This window comes from Ammospiza caudacuta, chromosome 5, assembly GCF_027887145.1.
Source record: "Ammospiza caudacuta isolate bAmmCau1 chromosome 5, bAmmCau1.pri, whole genome shotgun sequence".
Lineage (NCBI taxonomy): Eukaryota > Metazoa > Chordata > Aves > Passeriformes > Passerellidae > Ammospiza > Ammospiza caudacuta.
In genome coordinates, this window is record NC_080597.1 from 3472020 (window position 1) to 3489080 (window position 17061).

At 43.4% G+C, this 17061-nt stretch overlaps 1 protein-coding gene across 3 annotated transcripts in view; it reads left to right on the top strand.

Moving 5' to 3' along the window:
• The first annotated feature begins 2080 nt into the window (after window positions 1–2080).
• LMO3 (LIM domain only 3) overlaps window positions 2081–17061 on the top strand; it is a 59285-nt gene continuing 44304 nt past the window's right edge. The window contains exons 1-3 of one of the 3 annotated variants that reach the window (XM_058804989.1): window positions 2081–2230; window positions 2448–2513; window positions 9954–10167. In XM_058804989.1, coding sequence (XP_058660972.1) covers window positions 9962–10167 — 206 coding nt within the window. In that variant the 5' untranslated portion in view covers window positions 2081–2230; window positions 2448–2513; window positions 9954–9961. Of the gene's footprint in view, window positions 2514–3416; window positions 3607–9953; window positions 10168–17061 lie in introns of those variants that run through there. The other 2 variants (XM_058804988.1, XM_058804987.1) reach the window with 2 other exon arrangements.

The window sequence follows — 17061 nt, forward strand, 5'->3', positions numbered from 1 at the left end:
CCGCACATGCACACACATACACACACACAAAGTGACAAAGTGGTTAATGTCTTTGCAGGTTGGTGTTGACATCGGGTATCTTATTGCCACAGTCCAAATAGAGTACTAATTACTGCGAATGATGTCACCGTAGGCAGAGGAATAATCCCATCATTTAATTAGTTGAATGATTTAAACAAAGATTTGCATAGATGCACTAATCAGTTGCCATGAATTACAGAGCAGCAGTTGCCAGCGAGGGGTAACAGATCATACAGTTGGAGGGAAAAAAAATCTCATCTCCTTGAACATAATTAATTTAATTGTCCTCATTAGCTGTACCATTTGTTTTGATTTTATTTCTCCCTTTCCCCACACATAACTTCTCCCTCCCTCTTTTCTTCTCCTTCTCCAAGTGCATTGGTGGAGAGAGGCACACGCACACTCACGCTGCTGTATTTCCAGAGTGGCTGTGGCAGAGGTAGTCTATAAACAGAGGCAAGCCAGGCTCTCCTGAGCCTATGGGTGCGTGCAGGAGAGGAGCAGGTTTCTGTTAAGTTTGGCTTTTCTCTGTGTGCAGATCAAATCAGCAGAAAGGGGCTCTGTTAGTCTGCTGCCTCTGGTTGTGCTTTTCGGGTTCTTGCTCAGGTTGGTCGTGGCTGAGTTTTGTTGCTACTTAGAGGGAGAGGGGGCAAAGAGGTTCAGGAATTGTTCATTGCACAGTATGCTTGTTACAGGAACCTTTATATATGTATATTTATATGTATTAAAAAAAAAAGAGAGGAGCTTACAGTGTGGGGGGGGGAGGTGGGGGAACCTGTCCTGAACATATACATTTCTGAGGTTGCTTTGATTTTTATTAGAGCTGCTGGATTATACGAGGGAGGGGTGTAGATGGCAGGGCACTTCAATGCTTTTAAATCTTTCTTGGGTCTTGAAAGACTTCTATAATATGAGTGTCATTCAAATTTAGGGTATATTGTAAGCTGACATCTTTCAAAGCTTTGTGGAAATCTAGCGTGGTGCTTCTAATAGCAGACAACAGATATTCACTTTGAAGTCTGAAAACTGTATTCACAAATTCTTAATCTGGTCTTTCTCCAACTGCAGATGGCTCTTAGAGGAAGATGCTTTGGATTTTTTTAACTTTATTTACAGTAGGCTAGGCTCAACATCTTTATTACAAAACACGAAGAAACAGTCATCTGTGAGCATGACTGGGTATCAAAGTGTGCTCTACCTCTTGTGTGTCTGTCTGTCTGTCTTGTGGTCGGGGTGCTCAGCACCTCTAACAACCCCCATATCTATTATTTTTCCTGCCCTCCAACACTAGGTAGAGGATAAGGATCTGCCTTCAGCTCCTGGGACGAGGATGCTGTAGGGGGGAATGGCTTGGCTTCCTTCAGCGTTCAGCTCCAAAAGTGCAGTCGGGGGGTGGCATGTGGCAGGTGGGACCCGGGGTTGGCACAGCCAGGGACCGTGCGGGGAGCAGGAAACTTTCACAGCGGAGTTTCCACTGAGCAGCTCAAACCTAGCACACGAGAGAGAGGCAGAGTTTTCACCTTCAGGGATTTTTCTCATTACTCATTAATAGAGAGATATGTATCTTGCTTTTTTTTTTTTTTTCCCCTCTTTTTTTGCGTGGGCAACTTCTGGTTTTGTTGGAGCCAAGTATTTTGGGAGGAGTGGTGGTGGGTGGGGGGTTTGGGGCCCCCCTGGCTGCCCGGGTGTGCTGCTGGAGCACTCTCTGGGAAGGTGATCCCGAGCCGCTTCGGCAGAGGTCACTTGTGTGTGTGCATGTGCGTGTGTGTCCCTGGTGTTTGTGTCTAGCATATGCATGTGGTTTTGCTGACTGCACTTGCAGGCTTGTAAATTTTCACCATGGGAAATTACCAACAAAGCCCAATCTGTCTCCTGGCTGCTTTGCACTTTCCGAGGGCGGCTGTACTTGAGCGAGCTGCAGAACGAGAGAGAAAGCGAGAGGGAGAGAGAGAGAGAGAGAAAGGGGGAGTTGGGAGGGGGGAGAGGAAGGGTGGGTGGGTGGGTGGAGGGGGAGAGAGGTAAATAGCCTTAAATCGGAAGGGAGCTGCTTCTCTGTGGTCTTCCACAAGAGCTGCCTGGGCTCTGCTGGCTCAGTAATAACTGAGTGACCTTTTCTTTTGCTGTATTATGTCTGGCTGGTAAGGGATTGCATTTTGCAGCTGATAAAGCCCTGACTTCATTCAACTCGGCTCCTCACACGTTGCTTTAGGTAAGTTGTCTTCAGCCAGGACGGAGACAGACAGCCTTGGACTGCAAGATACTAAAAGGAGGACACCTGTAGCTCGGATGCGGTCAACACAATTACTTGGCGGATCCTTGAGGACCTCATTATTTTAAACTTAAAGAATAGCGATCTCCCTCCCCATCTCTCCCACCCCCTCTTTATTTTTTTCCCCAAACAATGCTTCTTTTTGACCTTTTCCAAGGAGAAGAGCTACAAAGCAGCCACTGTGCTTATTGAACTGCCTCCCCTGTATCGCTTAATTGAGAAGGTAAGTGAGGCAACTGTGTACATAAGCTTTGGGTCATTTGTGTATGTGTGCCTGCATCACTCTCTCTCTCTCCTTCTCTCTCTCTCTCTCTCCCTCTCTGAGTCATAAGCCGGGGCTGCAATACACACACACACATATCTCTGCACTGCAACTTTCACTCGAGCTGCAGCTCTGCTGAGACTGTTTTGTTTAAATCATGTGAGGCTTCATTATTTTTATGATGAGACAAGAAATACATGCAAGCGGAGGATGCTGAGCGAAACCCCCTCCGACTGCACGTCTCGAGAAATAGCAGTCAAAGTTAACAATGAATTGCAGCCCCGCCACTACCCCCCTCCCCGTTATTATTGTTATTATTATTCTTGCTTCTTCCAGAGCTTCTCGAAACACGCTCTCAATTACCAAGGGAGTCGGTTAATTTCCCACTGCCCGGCTTTAATCCACAAGCCTCCCCGTACAGCAGTTTAATTTGCAGCTGGTTCGGTGCAGGGTTAACCCTTTGGGCAGAGCGGGGCGGGGAGCCCGGGGGGCGGCAGGGACGCGCTCGGGCTGCGGGCTCGGGGCTCCCGCGTCCTCCCTTCCTCTTCCAGAGGGAAGGGCAGCAGCGCTACTTCTGTCTGCCCGCATTCCTCTTTTCTCCTATTTTTTATTTTTTAAATTATTTTCCTTATTTTTTGGGTTTTTTTTTTTTTGTTTTTTTTTTTTCCCTCTTCTCCCCCCGCTTCTCCCTCCCCGGCGAGCGCGACACGGTATGCTAACGCCGCATGTGACAGTTTAATCAAACCCATTTGTTACAACAAAGCTAAGAGACCGCTGGGATTATAGGCTTACGGCAGAGTTAGGGCAGCATGTGGCTTTGTCGCTCGCCGCCGCCGCTCGGGGTGTGCCGTCCCCCCGTCCATCCCCGTCCTCATCCTCATCTTCATCCCCGGCCCCGCCGCCCCCCGCCCCCGCTGCGGCGCGCCGCGCTCCCGCTCACTTGACCCGAGCCGAGGAAGCGCTCGCTACTTTTGCCGGGATTTGGTGCTTCAATGAGAAGGAGCTCTCCAGGCGCCCGTAAATCAACTCATGCAGAAAAAGGAGAAAAGTTTTGGTAAGGCGGCGGCGGCCGGCGCTGTGCGCTCCGGGGGGAGGCGGGGGGGCTCCTCCTTCCTCTCCTTCCTCTTCCTCCATCCTCACCGCGCTGCCGGCGTGTGCTGCCAGCAGAGCCCAAACACCGCTTCCCCATAGGACAGCCCTGTAGGACCGCTCTTTAAAGCGATTCCTTTCGCCCGGTGCAACAAACATCGCGACGTGCCGGCCCCCACACCTCCCTCTCCCCGTGCTTGTGATGCTCGGGAAGGAATTGGCATAAAAGGCTTGAGCGTCTAACTCCGAAAAGGGATTCTTTGTTGTGGAGTATATGTTTCTTATTTATTTTATTTTTTTTTTTATTTTGCATGTGAGCTGCATCAAAATTGAACTCAGTCTTGCAAATCTCTTGTTGGCCTTTGCCAAGCACTAGCACTTTGCTGCCATGGTAACTGTAATTAAACTGATAAGAGTGGAAAAATGTCAGTATCTCTGAGCCTTGCAGCTGCATTGGAGAAAAAGGGAATCAAATTGGTTCCCAGCACCACTGCTCTAAAAAAGGAGGGGGGGTCTGGGGGAGAGACATGGGGGGGACACGCCAGGGGTAGGAACGTAGCTCAGCAGCTCCAGTCCCTGAGATCTGGGTACATCTATTTGCCGTGCTGTCCCTTAGGGGGCTACAGCCTGCAGGGATGCTCTGGGCCAGTGAACAGAGAGAAACAAGCTTTTAGGCCCAATCTAGCTTTCAAAAAAGAGAAGGGGAAAGAAGAAGAGAAATCTTTTGTTTGGTGTCTCTTGGCAATCGACTAGCCATGTTGGCCAAATTCTTTTAATCTGTATCACTGCTCCCAGCTGTGGGACTGCATTCCCATTTTTATTTTTTGCCTAGCCTCTTCTCTTTTCCTTTTTTTTTTTTATCCCCTCCTTCCCAACCCATATCTTTTATTTAGAAAGAAAAAAAAAATAAGAAAAAAACCCAGATTCCTCTGTAGAAGAAGGGGCAGGAGGTGAAGTCTAGTTATATACCATGGAAAATTAACTCAAAAGTATACAGGAGAGGCTATATTCAGCGTGCTGAAATCCTTACTTTTGTTTTTAAAAAAACCCCGAGTGTTATGGAGTTGCGGTTACTTTGTTGTGTTAACTACAGAAGCTGAGCCTGTGCGGATGAATGGCACAGAACAAGAGAGCATAATGGAGGCAATCAACCGTTAGGCTGCTTCACAATGCAATCCAGGCAATTAAAAGCTCACCAGAGTTTAAATGAAATGGTTCCACTTATTTCTGTGCACCACACTGCACAGGCTATTATTTATGTCTCTTTTTTTAATTATGATTTCCCTTAAACTGTCAAATAACTCAGAATAGCAGGGTCTCGGAGGCAATAAGAATTTTCCACAGAACAATTTACATGCCAATCTAAAACTAGTTACGACTCCTGATGCGCTACATATGAGTTCTGAAATGTTTCTTAGCTTCTGAAACCTCAACTTTTTTTTTCCTTCTGAGTCTGTGTGTGTTGCCCTGAATTACTGGAGCTCTGAATGCTTTTAGGATGAAGCTACAAAGTGGGAAAGCACTAGAAAAGTATTCTTTTTATCTTTTCCTGGACCCCTAACTCTCCTGTTCACTGCATGTTGTCTCTCAGTTTGCTTTTACAGACTGATGCACCCAATGCTTAATTTGCTCTGAACTGATTTTTCAGGTTTTTTTTTCCTAAATAGAGACAAGTTTGCCCTTTTGTGCTGTTTGTGCTACTGTTTTTGGTAGAACTCTGTGCATGCTTCTGAAAAAGGGGGGAAGAGTGGTCTTTAAAAGTTGTAAGAGATCCAGTGCATAACACAACTCGTCCTCCCAAGGACTGCCTGTACCACAAACAAGAACTGAGTTGAGTGTCTCATGCCATGCTCAGCACCATCAGGGACTAATCTCGCTTACAGATGCTTCTAAATCACTAACACAATATAGTTCATTACATCAAACCCTCATTCCCCTTGATTTTTGAGAAGGGAGATGATTTGAGTGAGATGGATTTTTGCTTCTCTGCCTTCCCCGGGAGCCTAATTTAGCTTTTTTCCAGCAACCATTCCTCTTTATCCTGAAATCATAGTCACAAATCAGTTGACAGTGTTTCATCACACCATAATAACAATAAACAGGGAGGGAGTCAGTCGCATTGAACTTATTTGGGGAGAATGAGAGAAATCTGAAAACCTGCAAGTCTGGTTTTCAAGTTCTCCCTTCAAAAATCCTAAAGGGTGATGAAGAAGTCTTATTCCTGCCTCAGCTCTGCAGTTTATGTGCAGTATCCTGGGGACTGGGGGTGGAGGAAGGGAGGGAGCAGAGGCAAGGATAGAGGAAGCCCTTGAAAGCATATTGGGGTGAAATAAAAAGGGTTTGTTTGACAGTGACAGACTAGGCACTGAAATTCCTCAGTTCTGAGAACAGATCTGCTCTGTGATGCAGAGCATGGGTAGAACTCTGCAGAACTGAAGGGAAAGCTGGGTTTGATTTTTCTTTCTTTTTTTTATTCGCAGCCTGGGTGTAGCACTTAGGGAATTGTATGATGTTTTGAAAGTGCTCCATAAGCTCTGCTTTCCTGGGGGAGGGGGAGAGGAAGGCAGCCAAGCAGCAGTGCTGTGCTCTGCCACCTGGTATTTCAGCAATGAGCTGTTTGGATGGGTTTGTGGGTGCTGTCAGCCTCTGAAAAGGCCCTTCCCATGTCCTAGGGAATAAATGAGTGCTTAAACTGCAGCCTGTGAAAAGCTGGCTGACAGTGAGCTGCAAGGTATTCTTATTGCCAAATTAAGGGAGAGCTAAAAATACACAAGCATGTATCTGAAAAGTGCAACTGCATCAGAGACCTTATGGGAATGTTAAAGGGGAGAGAGATGCTCTGTGGGGTGATCTGCATTATAGTGGCTCGTGGAAATACAGGGGGGGAAAAGCAATAAAATGTTCTGTTGTCAAAATGAAGGGATTTAAACAGGGCATGTGAAGAAAAGGACATTTTCAAATTTGGAGATATGTCAAACACTTCTTGACTTTGTTTAGAACCTTTCTACACTACCAAAAAAGCACTCCTTTCTTTTCTTAAATTGAAGCAGTAGTTTGGGGAAATTGAAATAATAAAATAGAACCAGCTTCATTGCATGTTAAGTGATATCAGATCGATCAGAGGAGGAAAGCATTCCTTCCCTCCAAAAGCTGCTGCAGATAGAATCCCTAATCTGAAGATGCTGCCAGTGGGGTGTCAGCACCTCCTTCTCTCCCTGCCTCAGGAAAACAGACGTGCAGGGTTGCAAATTCTCCTTCCGTGGGGTGTTTGCCCTTTGCAGTTGTCCCTACAAGAGGGTTTTGGGCTAACCAGTGTGAATGACAGGGCTCTGCCTACTTTCCTCATGTAGTGAGTGTCTCCAAAGCTGTGCAGGCTATGTGCAAGCTGCAGTTTTATTTGTAATACAATAACCTCATGTTTGCAGCATATACCTCGGGAATTATCAGGCTTGATTACTGCAATCTGCTCAGACATTCACTTGTTTGGCTGTGTTTCTGAGGCATCTTGTTCCCTTCAGACAGCTCAGGACAGTAGATCAGCCTGGATCAGGGACTGTCAGCCTCCACTCTCTAACCCGCTTCCTTATCAGGCGATGAAATTTTACATTAAGATTTTTTTCGTTAAAGCCTTTAACTGTGTTAGCTCCTAGTTTATTCTGGTTTCCCTCGAGCTAAAGATTAAAGTCCTAGAAGCCCTTCATGTTTCTAAACTTTATTTTATTTTTTTAAACTGAGTTACAAGAAGTTTGTACAAATTGTGGCTGATTTTATGCATTTGTCCTCTACATGGCCAGAGAGAGGATCTGGGGATAAGCCTGTTGTTGGCACCTGGTGGATATTTACACTCTACTATGATAAGCAACATTACAGATTAAGGCTTTTCAACCAAGTGATGTTATTTGAGTTCCAGCAGGATGGTATAGGTTCCTTACCAAAAATCTCTGATATTTTCACTGCTTTGAGTCACTTATTTGTAGCAATGTTACTTTGCTGTTTCATGGATGTACTCTGGGTTCAGGGGAGTCAGCTGTCAGTTGAAGATGCTGTAAAGGCTCAGCCTTTGTCTCATGGTGCTTTCTCAAGAGGAAATGTGTGTGCTCATTCCCAGATCTGCCCCAGACTGTGGAGCCCAGCGCAGGTCACTGGATCTCATCCTCCCCCTTGGGAATGAGATACAGATCTTGGGAATCTCTACGTGGTGAGGAGCTATGAGCATCAACTGGGGAGTGATGGGAGGGACAGCACTGACAATTTTTATACTGGTTGACGGAAAAATAGAGACCTTACACTGCTGTCATGAGATTTAGATGTTGTGCAGCAGCACTGCTGGGTGCTTTGGGGTGTCTGCTAGCAGAACTCCCTGCACACCCCTGAGCAGATAAATGCATCACCCCAAGGTGTGTGACAGGCTGCACAGCAAAGAGAGGAGTGAGGCGGCTGTTGCAATAGGAATTATTATTTCTAATTCAGCAATCAACTTTGCAGGTGGGACTCGGGAGCTCAGCTTGGGCAAGTCCCTTAACTGGCCATGCGGTCCCTGTGAATTCCCTGTGAATTCCATGTGTTCTACACACAGCTGTGTGGAGTTCCCTGGGATGCCTCAGCCCGTTGTCTTTGCAGCCCTAACATCCTTAACGGCATGCTCTGCCATTGCTTCAAGGGTTACACTGGTTTTCCTGTTTTTCTTACGAGGGATGACAAAAAAGCAAATACAAACCAAACAATACCCAACTTGTCTGTGTTCAACTCTCTGAGCCTGCCTGTCTGTGGTGGTGTGTTACAGCGCCAGCCAGGGTCTGCTGATAGAAGCTGACACTGCCAAGCTTTCTTAACTCCAGGTATTAAAGCCTTTATGGTGAGGGGCTCTTGAATTTGCTCCTCTTTGCTGTGAGACTCTATTTGACCTTTTTCGATCTCTGGATGGTAACAATAGGGTTCCAAACCCCTAACACTGGAGTAGGATTTGCTTGTTGACAGCAGCATTCCTTCCCCAGTCTTGACAAATTTTCGTTGCACTATTCAGACACCTTCTAGTGAGTAGCATCTTTTTTGGAAGTTACATCACTGCCTTTAAAACAGTGAGGTAACCCCTACTGAACAGCGTGTCGGGTCTTCTCTTCTCTCCTGTCCCTGTTTGATGTCCACCAAAATATCCACAGGGCAGTAATTTTGCTTATCCTAAGAGGTAACAGTGAGAGAATTAGTCAGAGTGCACTGGGGTGGCAGTTCATGCAGCTAAGCAGAGAGACCAGCCTGTGAGCACTTTGGGGCTGTGACCTCTCCCCATTTACTGTAAAGCTGAGGGCAATTGATTTTTGAATGGATCCCTGGAAGCTGGCTGTGTCGCTCTGAGTAACATCACTCAGCTGTGTTCCCCTTTTCGCTGGTTCTGTCCATTAAACAGTGTTTCAGGAGTTTGAATGGTTTTTTAAATGCTCTCAGCTATTACATCAGAAGGTGTATATGTACTTAATGGACACCACTGTACTGCTTGTCCCGAAGTAGCTGTTGGCTAAAACTGGGATTGGAAAGCGGGGCAGCATTTTTATTTTGTTTTTCCTGACAAACTAGAACCTCTCTGACCTTGTGCAGATTATTTTCAGTCAGATTTTTCAGGAGGTCCTTCCAGTGCAGGTTGTGACTGGCGTTGCTACTACTGCAGTCTTTGGAAATCTCATCACTTCATTATTATGTCTAAAAAGAACTAAAATATTAAAAAACAGCATCAAAATTTCTATGTCAAATCTCTCGGAAACTCTTGAGCCGTGTCTCTAAAAGCTCCAATCTTTTCTTCTTTAAAAGCTGAACTTCTTTTATATTTTATAAAGATAATGCAAATAAGTGCAAATATGTGGATTTAAGTATGTTTTCCATATAGACATCCTGTTTATTTAAATTTTGAGTTGACAAGTATTGGAGATGTGCTGTTTATTTAAATTTTGCATTGCTAAATATTGGATACTGTGGCTGAAATCGGGCGACTTTTCAACGGGACTGTTTTAACATTTCGTGTTATGTTTTTTTTAATCTTATTTCTTTTCAGCAAAGTGACCAGGTAAATGAGGTGTTAAAGAGAAGCTGTGGAACATAGAGCAGTGGAAGTTTCTGCTCTCAAATTTATCTTAGCCTTGTTTTCAGCTCGCTGTGGTCTGACTAGGTTATTTTATCCTACCTACACCATTGACTTTTAAATGAACTGGATGTGGGGTGGCGGCGGGGGGAGCAGCGAGGTGGAGGAAGAGAAGGGCAAGAGTTTATTTGCACTTGAGAGAATATCTATTTTCAGTCTTCTCTTGTCTTACTGTATTTCAGGTATACAAATGCTCTCAGTCCAGCCAGACACCAAGCCGAAAGGTTGTGCTGGCTGCAACCGTAAGATTAAAGACCGATATCTTCTAAAGGCCCTGGACAAATATTGGCATGAGGACTGCCTGAAATGTGCCTGCTGTGACTGTCGCCTGGGGGAGGTGGGCTCTACCTTGTACACCAAAGCCAACCTTATCCTTTGTCGCAGAGACTATCTGAGGTAGGTCACGGCCTTCTTCCGTTCGCTGGCAAGCTGGGAAAACCTGCTCGGCCCTTCCTACAGAGCTGCTCTCACACAGGCAGGGCTGCAAGGCTGACTATTGGAGGAGATGAGGAAGCAAATACTGAAATGTGGAGATTGAATTAAAATCTGAGTCAAAAAGCGCACACGGGTAGGTTGTGGAGGTGGCTGCCAGATTTATGGCGCTGATGCTGGTGTAGAGGAGAGTAATTCCCCCCTGCTCCCCACAGCACCGTGCTGCTGGAGAGGTGATGCTCTCCTGCTCCCACTCTTCCTCCTGGCAGCATGGTGGTGGCCATGTGTCACAGCCTGAAACCAGCCCTGTGGTTTTCACCAGCTTCAGGGCAGGGCTGGAGCCCTGCAGGTGGGGAACGCTTCACCCGTCTTCTCTTTTGTCCTCTTAGTTTGCCAAGGGATTTCGTTTGTGGCACCCAAGCTTTAGGAAGGCTGGCACTCAGCTGTTGGAAGCTGGGCCAGGATAGCCAACTGAATTCCCCATTTTTAATAGCCATAACTGAATTCCCCATTTTTAATAGCCGTAAACTCCAAGCCACACTGCTCCTGCTTTCAGCTGGCAGGCCAGGTGGGATGCTGGCTAACCTTGGCCACCTATTAGGGGTAGCAAATCAGCACCTGCTTTTCTCTCTTCTTGTTTGCTTGTGGACCTACATTCTCAAAAGTATTTGAGGAATAACTCGTAGCAAAGTATGGATGAGCAGCACCAGGGTAGTTTATCTACACATCGTGTGTCAATAGGGTTGCTTTGCAGGAATGGAGTTTAACTGGGAGGTTTAGTGTCCCTGGGCTCTCAATAGTCAATAGAGAGAAAAGACTCCTCTGGGGTGATTCCGAGCACCTATTCCCTACAGTAACACCTCTCCTCCATTCCCTCTGGAGGGGGTCTCATGAGACCAGCTGCTCCAGGCTAAGGTGAACTTCTGGGAATATTTCCCCTGCCCCTTCAGTGAAGCCTTTTCCTTTTAAAGAGACATCGAAGTCGTTAATACATTGGGGGAAAATTAAAATTCTTTTAGAATGTGTTAACTTCCAAGTTCTGCTTAACTACAGGCTCCAAATAGGAGGTTCCCACACACTGATCAGTTCCCAAGTTATACACCATGAGTAGGTAGGAAGAGGGATCAGGACTAAAGCACTGACAACTGTCAGTACTCTGGCTCTCCATGTAACCACTTCTAGAAAAAAAGGGTGGAACAAAAACCTTCAAAAATCCACTGTGCATTTGTTGAGCTGGGACCGAAAGGCAGATCAGGTTCTTCAGATGGGCTTAGACTTAATGGTAAAAGTATTCTGCTGCCTATTAAAGCTCTGAACTGAACCCAAGATAGAGGGCTGGGAACTCAGTGTAGAGGCTGCATCTTAAACCCGATGTGTTAAAGCTGCCAAAGCAGTAGGTAACAAAACCTCACTTTGAAAAGCTGGTGGAACAGAAGGGAATTGTTGTACACGAGCTTAGGTCACTTGTGGTCTTTAGGTGTGTGTAGAGAGGGTTTGAAAAAGGTTTTGGTACAGGGAAGTAACATCCTGATTTTTAAAATCAATTTTAATAATCTTTGTGCAAAAAATGCCTGCAGGAGTGACAGAACTGCCATGGCTGTTTCATCTGAGTTCCAAATTTACTGGAGACTTTGAGCTTACTGAATCTCCCTAGTGCTAGTGCAGCAGATCTAATATTTTGAAATCAAATGTTTAAAATCAAAACCAGAAATGATGTGGTAGCAAAGATATGAGCAAAGCATTTCCCCAGCACAGATGCATTCACACACACTCGTGCTCTCTGGTCTTGGAGGGTTTAACAGGAGTAAATATTTTGCTAACAGATTGTTACAACTCATACTAAGTGATTCAGAGAAAGGAGATTTTTTTGTTGTTGTTGTTTGTTTGTCATGATCACATTCAAACTGGTGTTTCATTTATTTCTTCATACATAACACCTTTTACTTTTGCATGTGAAACCAGCATACAGGAGAAATCCTATAACTGGTTTTAAGATGTTTCTGATTTTTGTCTCTGGATTTGTTGAATCTTAATGAAGCTATTTCGTTGTGATTTTTTCTTTTTGGTGATACTTGTGAGTGCATAGATTTAAACTTGGTATTTACACTAAACTTCAAACTGATGCACTTAAGGTAATTGCAGATAGTCATTTGCCTCATTGCATCTTATCTACTTAGTTATGCAGTGAACCTATAAAAGTGATCTTTTTAGTGCTAATGTACGGACTAGTTAAATTTTCTCTAGCTTTGTAGTCAAATAAGCTTTCATATTTAGCAACCCACTTGATATGAATTTAAGGAACAAATTGCATTGTACTAATGATCACATTAGACTTCGATTATGGTTTCAAACTATCTTCTTGGGGTTTTTTTGTCTTTTTAACCATAAAGGGAGCCTGCGCTGCGTATAAAACTGTTCTGGCTTCCTATTAATTTATGTGGTGCCCTCTAGAGGATATGTGGCTTGAACGATACTATAAAGAGTAAAATTGCTTATTAACTTGTCTCTCAGTGTTCATTATGCCTTTCAATAAGACAGGCATTCTACAGATGCTACAAGCAATCATGCAGCCAGTTTGGGTGCTTCAGCATTCATGTTTAAGTTCGTAAATGGTGTGATTGTGTCTTTGCCTGTTTGCAAAAATACTTCCAGTATCTTTCATTTAGAGATGCCTGCCAAAAAAGCTGCACCCTCCCTCAGCCCTGATGTACGCTCTCGTGCTGCAGCTGAGCCCTGAGGTCCCCACTTTGAGCTCCTTATAAATACTCTGCATCTTCAGAGCTCCAAAACTTGCTTTGCTTTAGCTGTCTCCTTTGGTAAAATTAGTTAATTATACTACATTAAACCCTTTTCCTCCGGATCGGGAGGGATTGAGGGAACGGAAGGAATGTCTAATGAAGGAAGGAGCTTGAAGGGTGCTGTGGGTGTGAGAGGCTCTGCCCTGGGATGCTATTCCTGCTCGGCACTCCAGCGGTTCCCCAGGTGCCGGGTGGCCGTGGCAGGAGCGAGCTCCTCTCTGTTAACGAGCATGGGAACTGACTTGGGCAAAGAGAGGGCTCGGCGTTAGCAATAACACACTCCCCGAAAATGATATGCAGAGGATAATTCCCCTGCAGGCTTCTGTCTTCTGCTTGTACACTCCTGGGTTAGGAAGTGAAGACTTAATTTGAGGAACTTAGGTTTACGCCAATATTTCAAGTCCATTTATACGAAGTGAAATATGCAAGAACTTTTTTTTTTCCTCCCCTTCTTTTCCTCCAGAGCTGTACGGTGACATCTTAATGCATCAGCCTATCCTGCTCTGTCCTCTCTTCTGACTGGCAGCGTGTCCATTTGCAAGCACAATATTCCCTTTGAAATCTGTCATTACTGCCATTAATGACCAGTCATTATGTTAACAGCCCTTGGGCTGTTAACATGTCAAACTGGTTGTTAACTGGAATGTTATTACTTATTTAAACCTCAGGTACGAGTTGTGTGAAATGTGCTTTGGTTGCACGTTCTGGGCTGCTTCTGCTCAAAACAATAGGGAAACAGCAGAGCGTTTGCCTTTGGGGTGCCAAGGGATTTGCTTTCTGTTCCATCTGCTCATTTGATTTCTGTGGGGTTCTCCTACCCCTGGGCAGCCTCCTAATTTCAGTGTGCAATCCTCTCTCTCAGCCTTGCCTGCAAATGGGCAGCCGTGGATGTTTCCAGATGCACGGTAACGCCCGCTGCATGCTTGAGATTAATACCTGGCCCCTGGAAGTGTGAAATAAAAGACCGACAATTACATGCAACTCAGTTGTATTAAATAATGAGCTTCCTCGGATGCAGCAGAAATATGAAAGTACAGCTGTGCTAAGCTAGTTGCAATGTAGGTCAATCACCCTTTTCACTTAGGTTTTTAACTACGCAAACCCCGCTGAGCGACCAATGACTACAAAGTGCTGTTTCATTCCTATTTAATTTTGGCAGCATTTTACTGAAGAGCAGGCATTCATGCAGCTAAATTATCTTTGCCGTTTCTGGTTTTAACTCCAGCTCCGTGACACTAAATGTTGGAGTGCATATCTCTTAGTAAACACAAAGAATATGGTTTCTGATATATATATTTATTTTTTTCCCAAATCCACCTCTTAACATGGAAATTGAATTAGAACTTTTATTACTTTTTGCATAATTTCCCTAGCCAGGCAAGCAAGATCATAAGAAAAGGATTAAGAAAACTAATATATTGGGGTGGAATTTTTTTGCCCTTAAACACATCTAGAACCTTATTGAGAATGGGGAGAAGGATGACAGAACGTCTATCCTCTCTCCCCACCCTTACCCCTCCACCTCAGTATTAATACTGTTTGTAAATATAGAGCAGACTTTAAAAGAACCACTGGAGAGCTGTAAAAATGAGTAGATCCCCATTCCTGAGGAAAGAAACAGAACACTTTGGGTTTTTCCTCTTCCCCACTTGCTGATTGAAAGACCTGAGAAAAGCCAAGTCTCTAAAACTGGATATTGGAGAAGATCTTATAAATAATGAGACTTAACCACAGAAAGTAGTGTTCAACCAGAAGCATTATAAAGATGCTGCCTCTGTAAAATATTTAGCTTCAGTGCAGTTTGAAAAGAGCAGAATTTAGGAAGCAGCTTTTTCGTGTACAACCGCTTGCACTCTAAAGGCAATTATTATTTTAAAAAATTATTGTGTAGGAGTGCTTAGGGAGACTTAAAATGTCTTGTGGCCTGACGCTGATTAGCAGATCCCATTCCTCGCTCCTGTCACGGGCAGTATTGCAAACACCCAAGATATCAGCTTGCTTAAATGCATGTATAAATACTTTTTGTGGATATTTTCATGGGAAGTGGGTTATAAATTTTTTTCAAAATGCCTCCTCAACGTGTTTCTTGCCCAGCTTGATTAAATAAGGGTAGACCTTCAAAGATTTAAGCACTCTGGGTTTTCCGGAATATTGAGGTGTTTATGGAAGTGAGGCTTTCGAGGTCCGCTTTCTACACTAAATCTTTTTAGAACAGAATCCTTATGTATACACTAATATCCTTGTTGCAATGCATTAAAGCATTAAAAGGACTAGTAGTTTGCATAAATATGCCCTAAAAATATTTTAAAATGCTTTTAAAAATGGTAGGTGTAGCGATTCACTTGTTCTAATTTTGCTGTGTGCGATGAATGTTCTTCTAAATTTACATAAATGGTATCATTTAGTGTGTCCTGGAAATAAAAAAAAAAAAAAGGCAAGAACACTCTCTGTTCCACTAATTGCCAGAGGTTTTGAAAACCTCCAAACACCTTAACAGTTGTTGAAAGGGATAAAGGGAGTGATGCAAACACGCACAGTTAATCCACCCAACTTGCAAAGAATAATGCTTTTGATTTAGTTACACCCTTGCTAGTTTAGCTTGTTCTTTCTTTAGCTCATATGTGATACCTTTTAATAAGAAACATTCAATTAAGCTGTTAAAATTGGTGTTTAAGTCATGTTGAAATGCTGTGAAATGTGTGTACTCAAGTTTGACGCTCTTCAGTAATTCCATGTGTTTCCCCATATCTGCTGGTATTTCTTCTCCAGAGCTGCCAAATTTTTAATAATTGTGTTATTTTTAGTGGCTTAAAATACACAGTTTAATTTTCAAGAATATGAATCTTCCCTCTTATAAGGCTTCTTGAAAACCAGACGCTCCTCGTGTGTTGTCAAAATACCTCATTAATCCCCTGGAAACGTTCAAAGAATTTCAGGAGACTTTTCAGATGAAAGTACCGTGCCTCTTAAAGCCTGTCCTACAGCTCTTCATTACACAGCACTACAGTGCTGTGTATTTTGATGGAAAATTATTTTACTACAAAGGTTTTGCCAATACAGAGCAGCTCAGTAAAGCTTAATAAAAGCAGTGATTTTGGGGAAGCTGGAGTAATTCTGCAGTGCCAGAGGACGGGATAATGTTCCTGGCAAAAGAACAACTCGCTCTGTAGTTCTGCTTAGTGTTTCCTGTAACTTCTTTTAAAAGAAATGTGAATCTCTTGTTTTCATCCTTGCTAATTTATTTTTTTTTCTCTCAGAAGTGATTTTGTGACCAGTACTTCTTATGAAATATCTTTAAAATAGTATCCGTAATAAAGTTATTGACATCGGGAATAAATATTATCAACTACATTCTGACACAGGATTTGATATCCAAGGTTTAACTGGCAAATTTCTGAATTTTTGACCAGAAGCTTGTGTGAAAAAAAGCATCTGTGCATAATGTAGTAGAATTATATTTAGTTCTAATAGCCTAACACAGATGCCTTTAAAAAGTTCTGATTTCTACTGTATAACTGTTTCTTAAAAAACTATGCATTTCTATTTCTTCAAATTTCTTTGAAATCTTAATTAATTTTTGGGGACATTTTACAGTAAAAATTGGAAAAAACCCCTCAAGTTTCTACCACATAATTTAAAGGTCAATTATTGAATTTTGTTACTTGCTATTTACCGTATTTTTCAAGACTTCCAGAAAAGATATAGCATTTCTTTCTGGATATGAATGTTTGAACAACATGCAAAAATCAAAATGGGTTAAATTGTAAAACACTTCTTTAGCCCTCCTGATTTTAGAAATTGCTTTCTTTTTTAAATTTTCACTGAAGTTAAATATATTCATGATAGATTTGGAAACCAAAATATGCAGCCTGCAACTTATGGTTTCCAAATGAAACTGGTATTAACTATTGCAGTCCTTCAGAATCTGTGTTTTGGGAATACCTTATTAATGGCATTATTTTTTGGATGGCTAATTTCCCAATAGATTCCTTAGTATGCTAATGGATGACCATTTAATAAATCCAGATAATATTTATACATTAGGGGGATTTTTGATCAC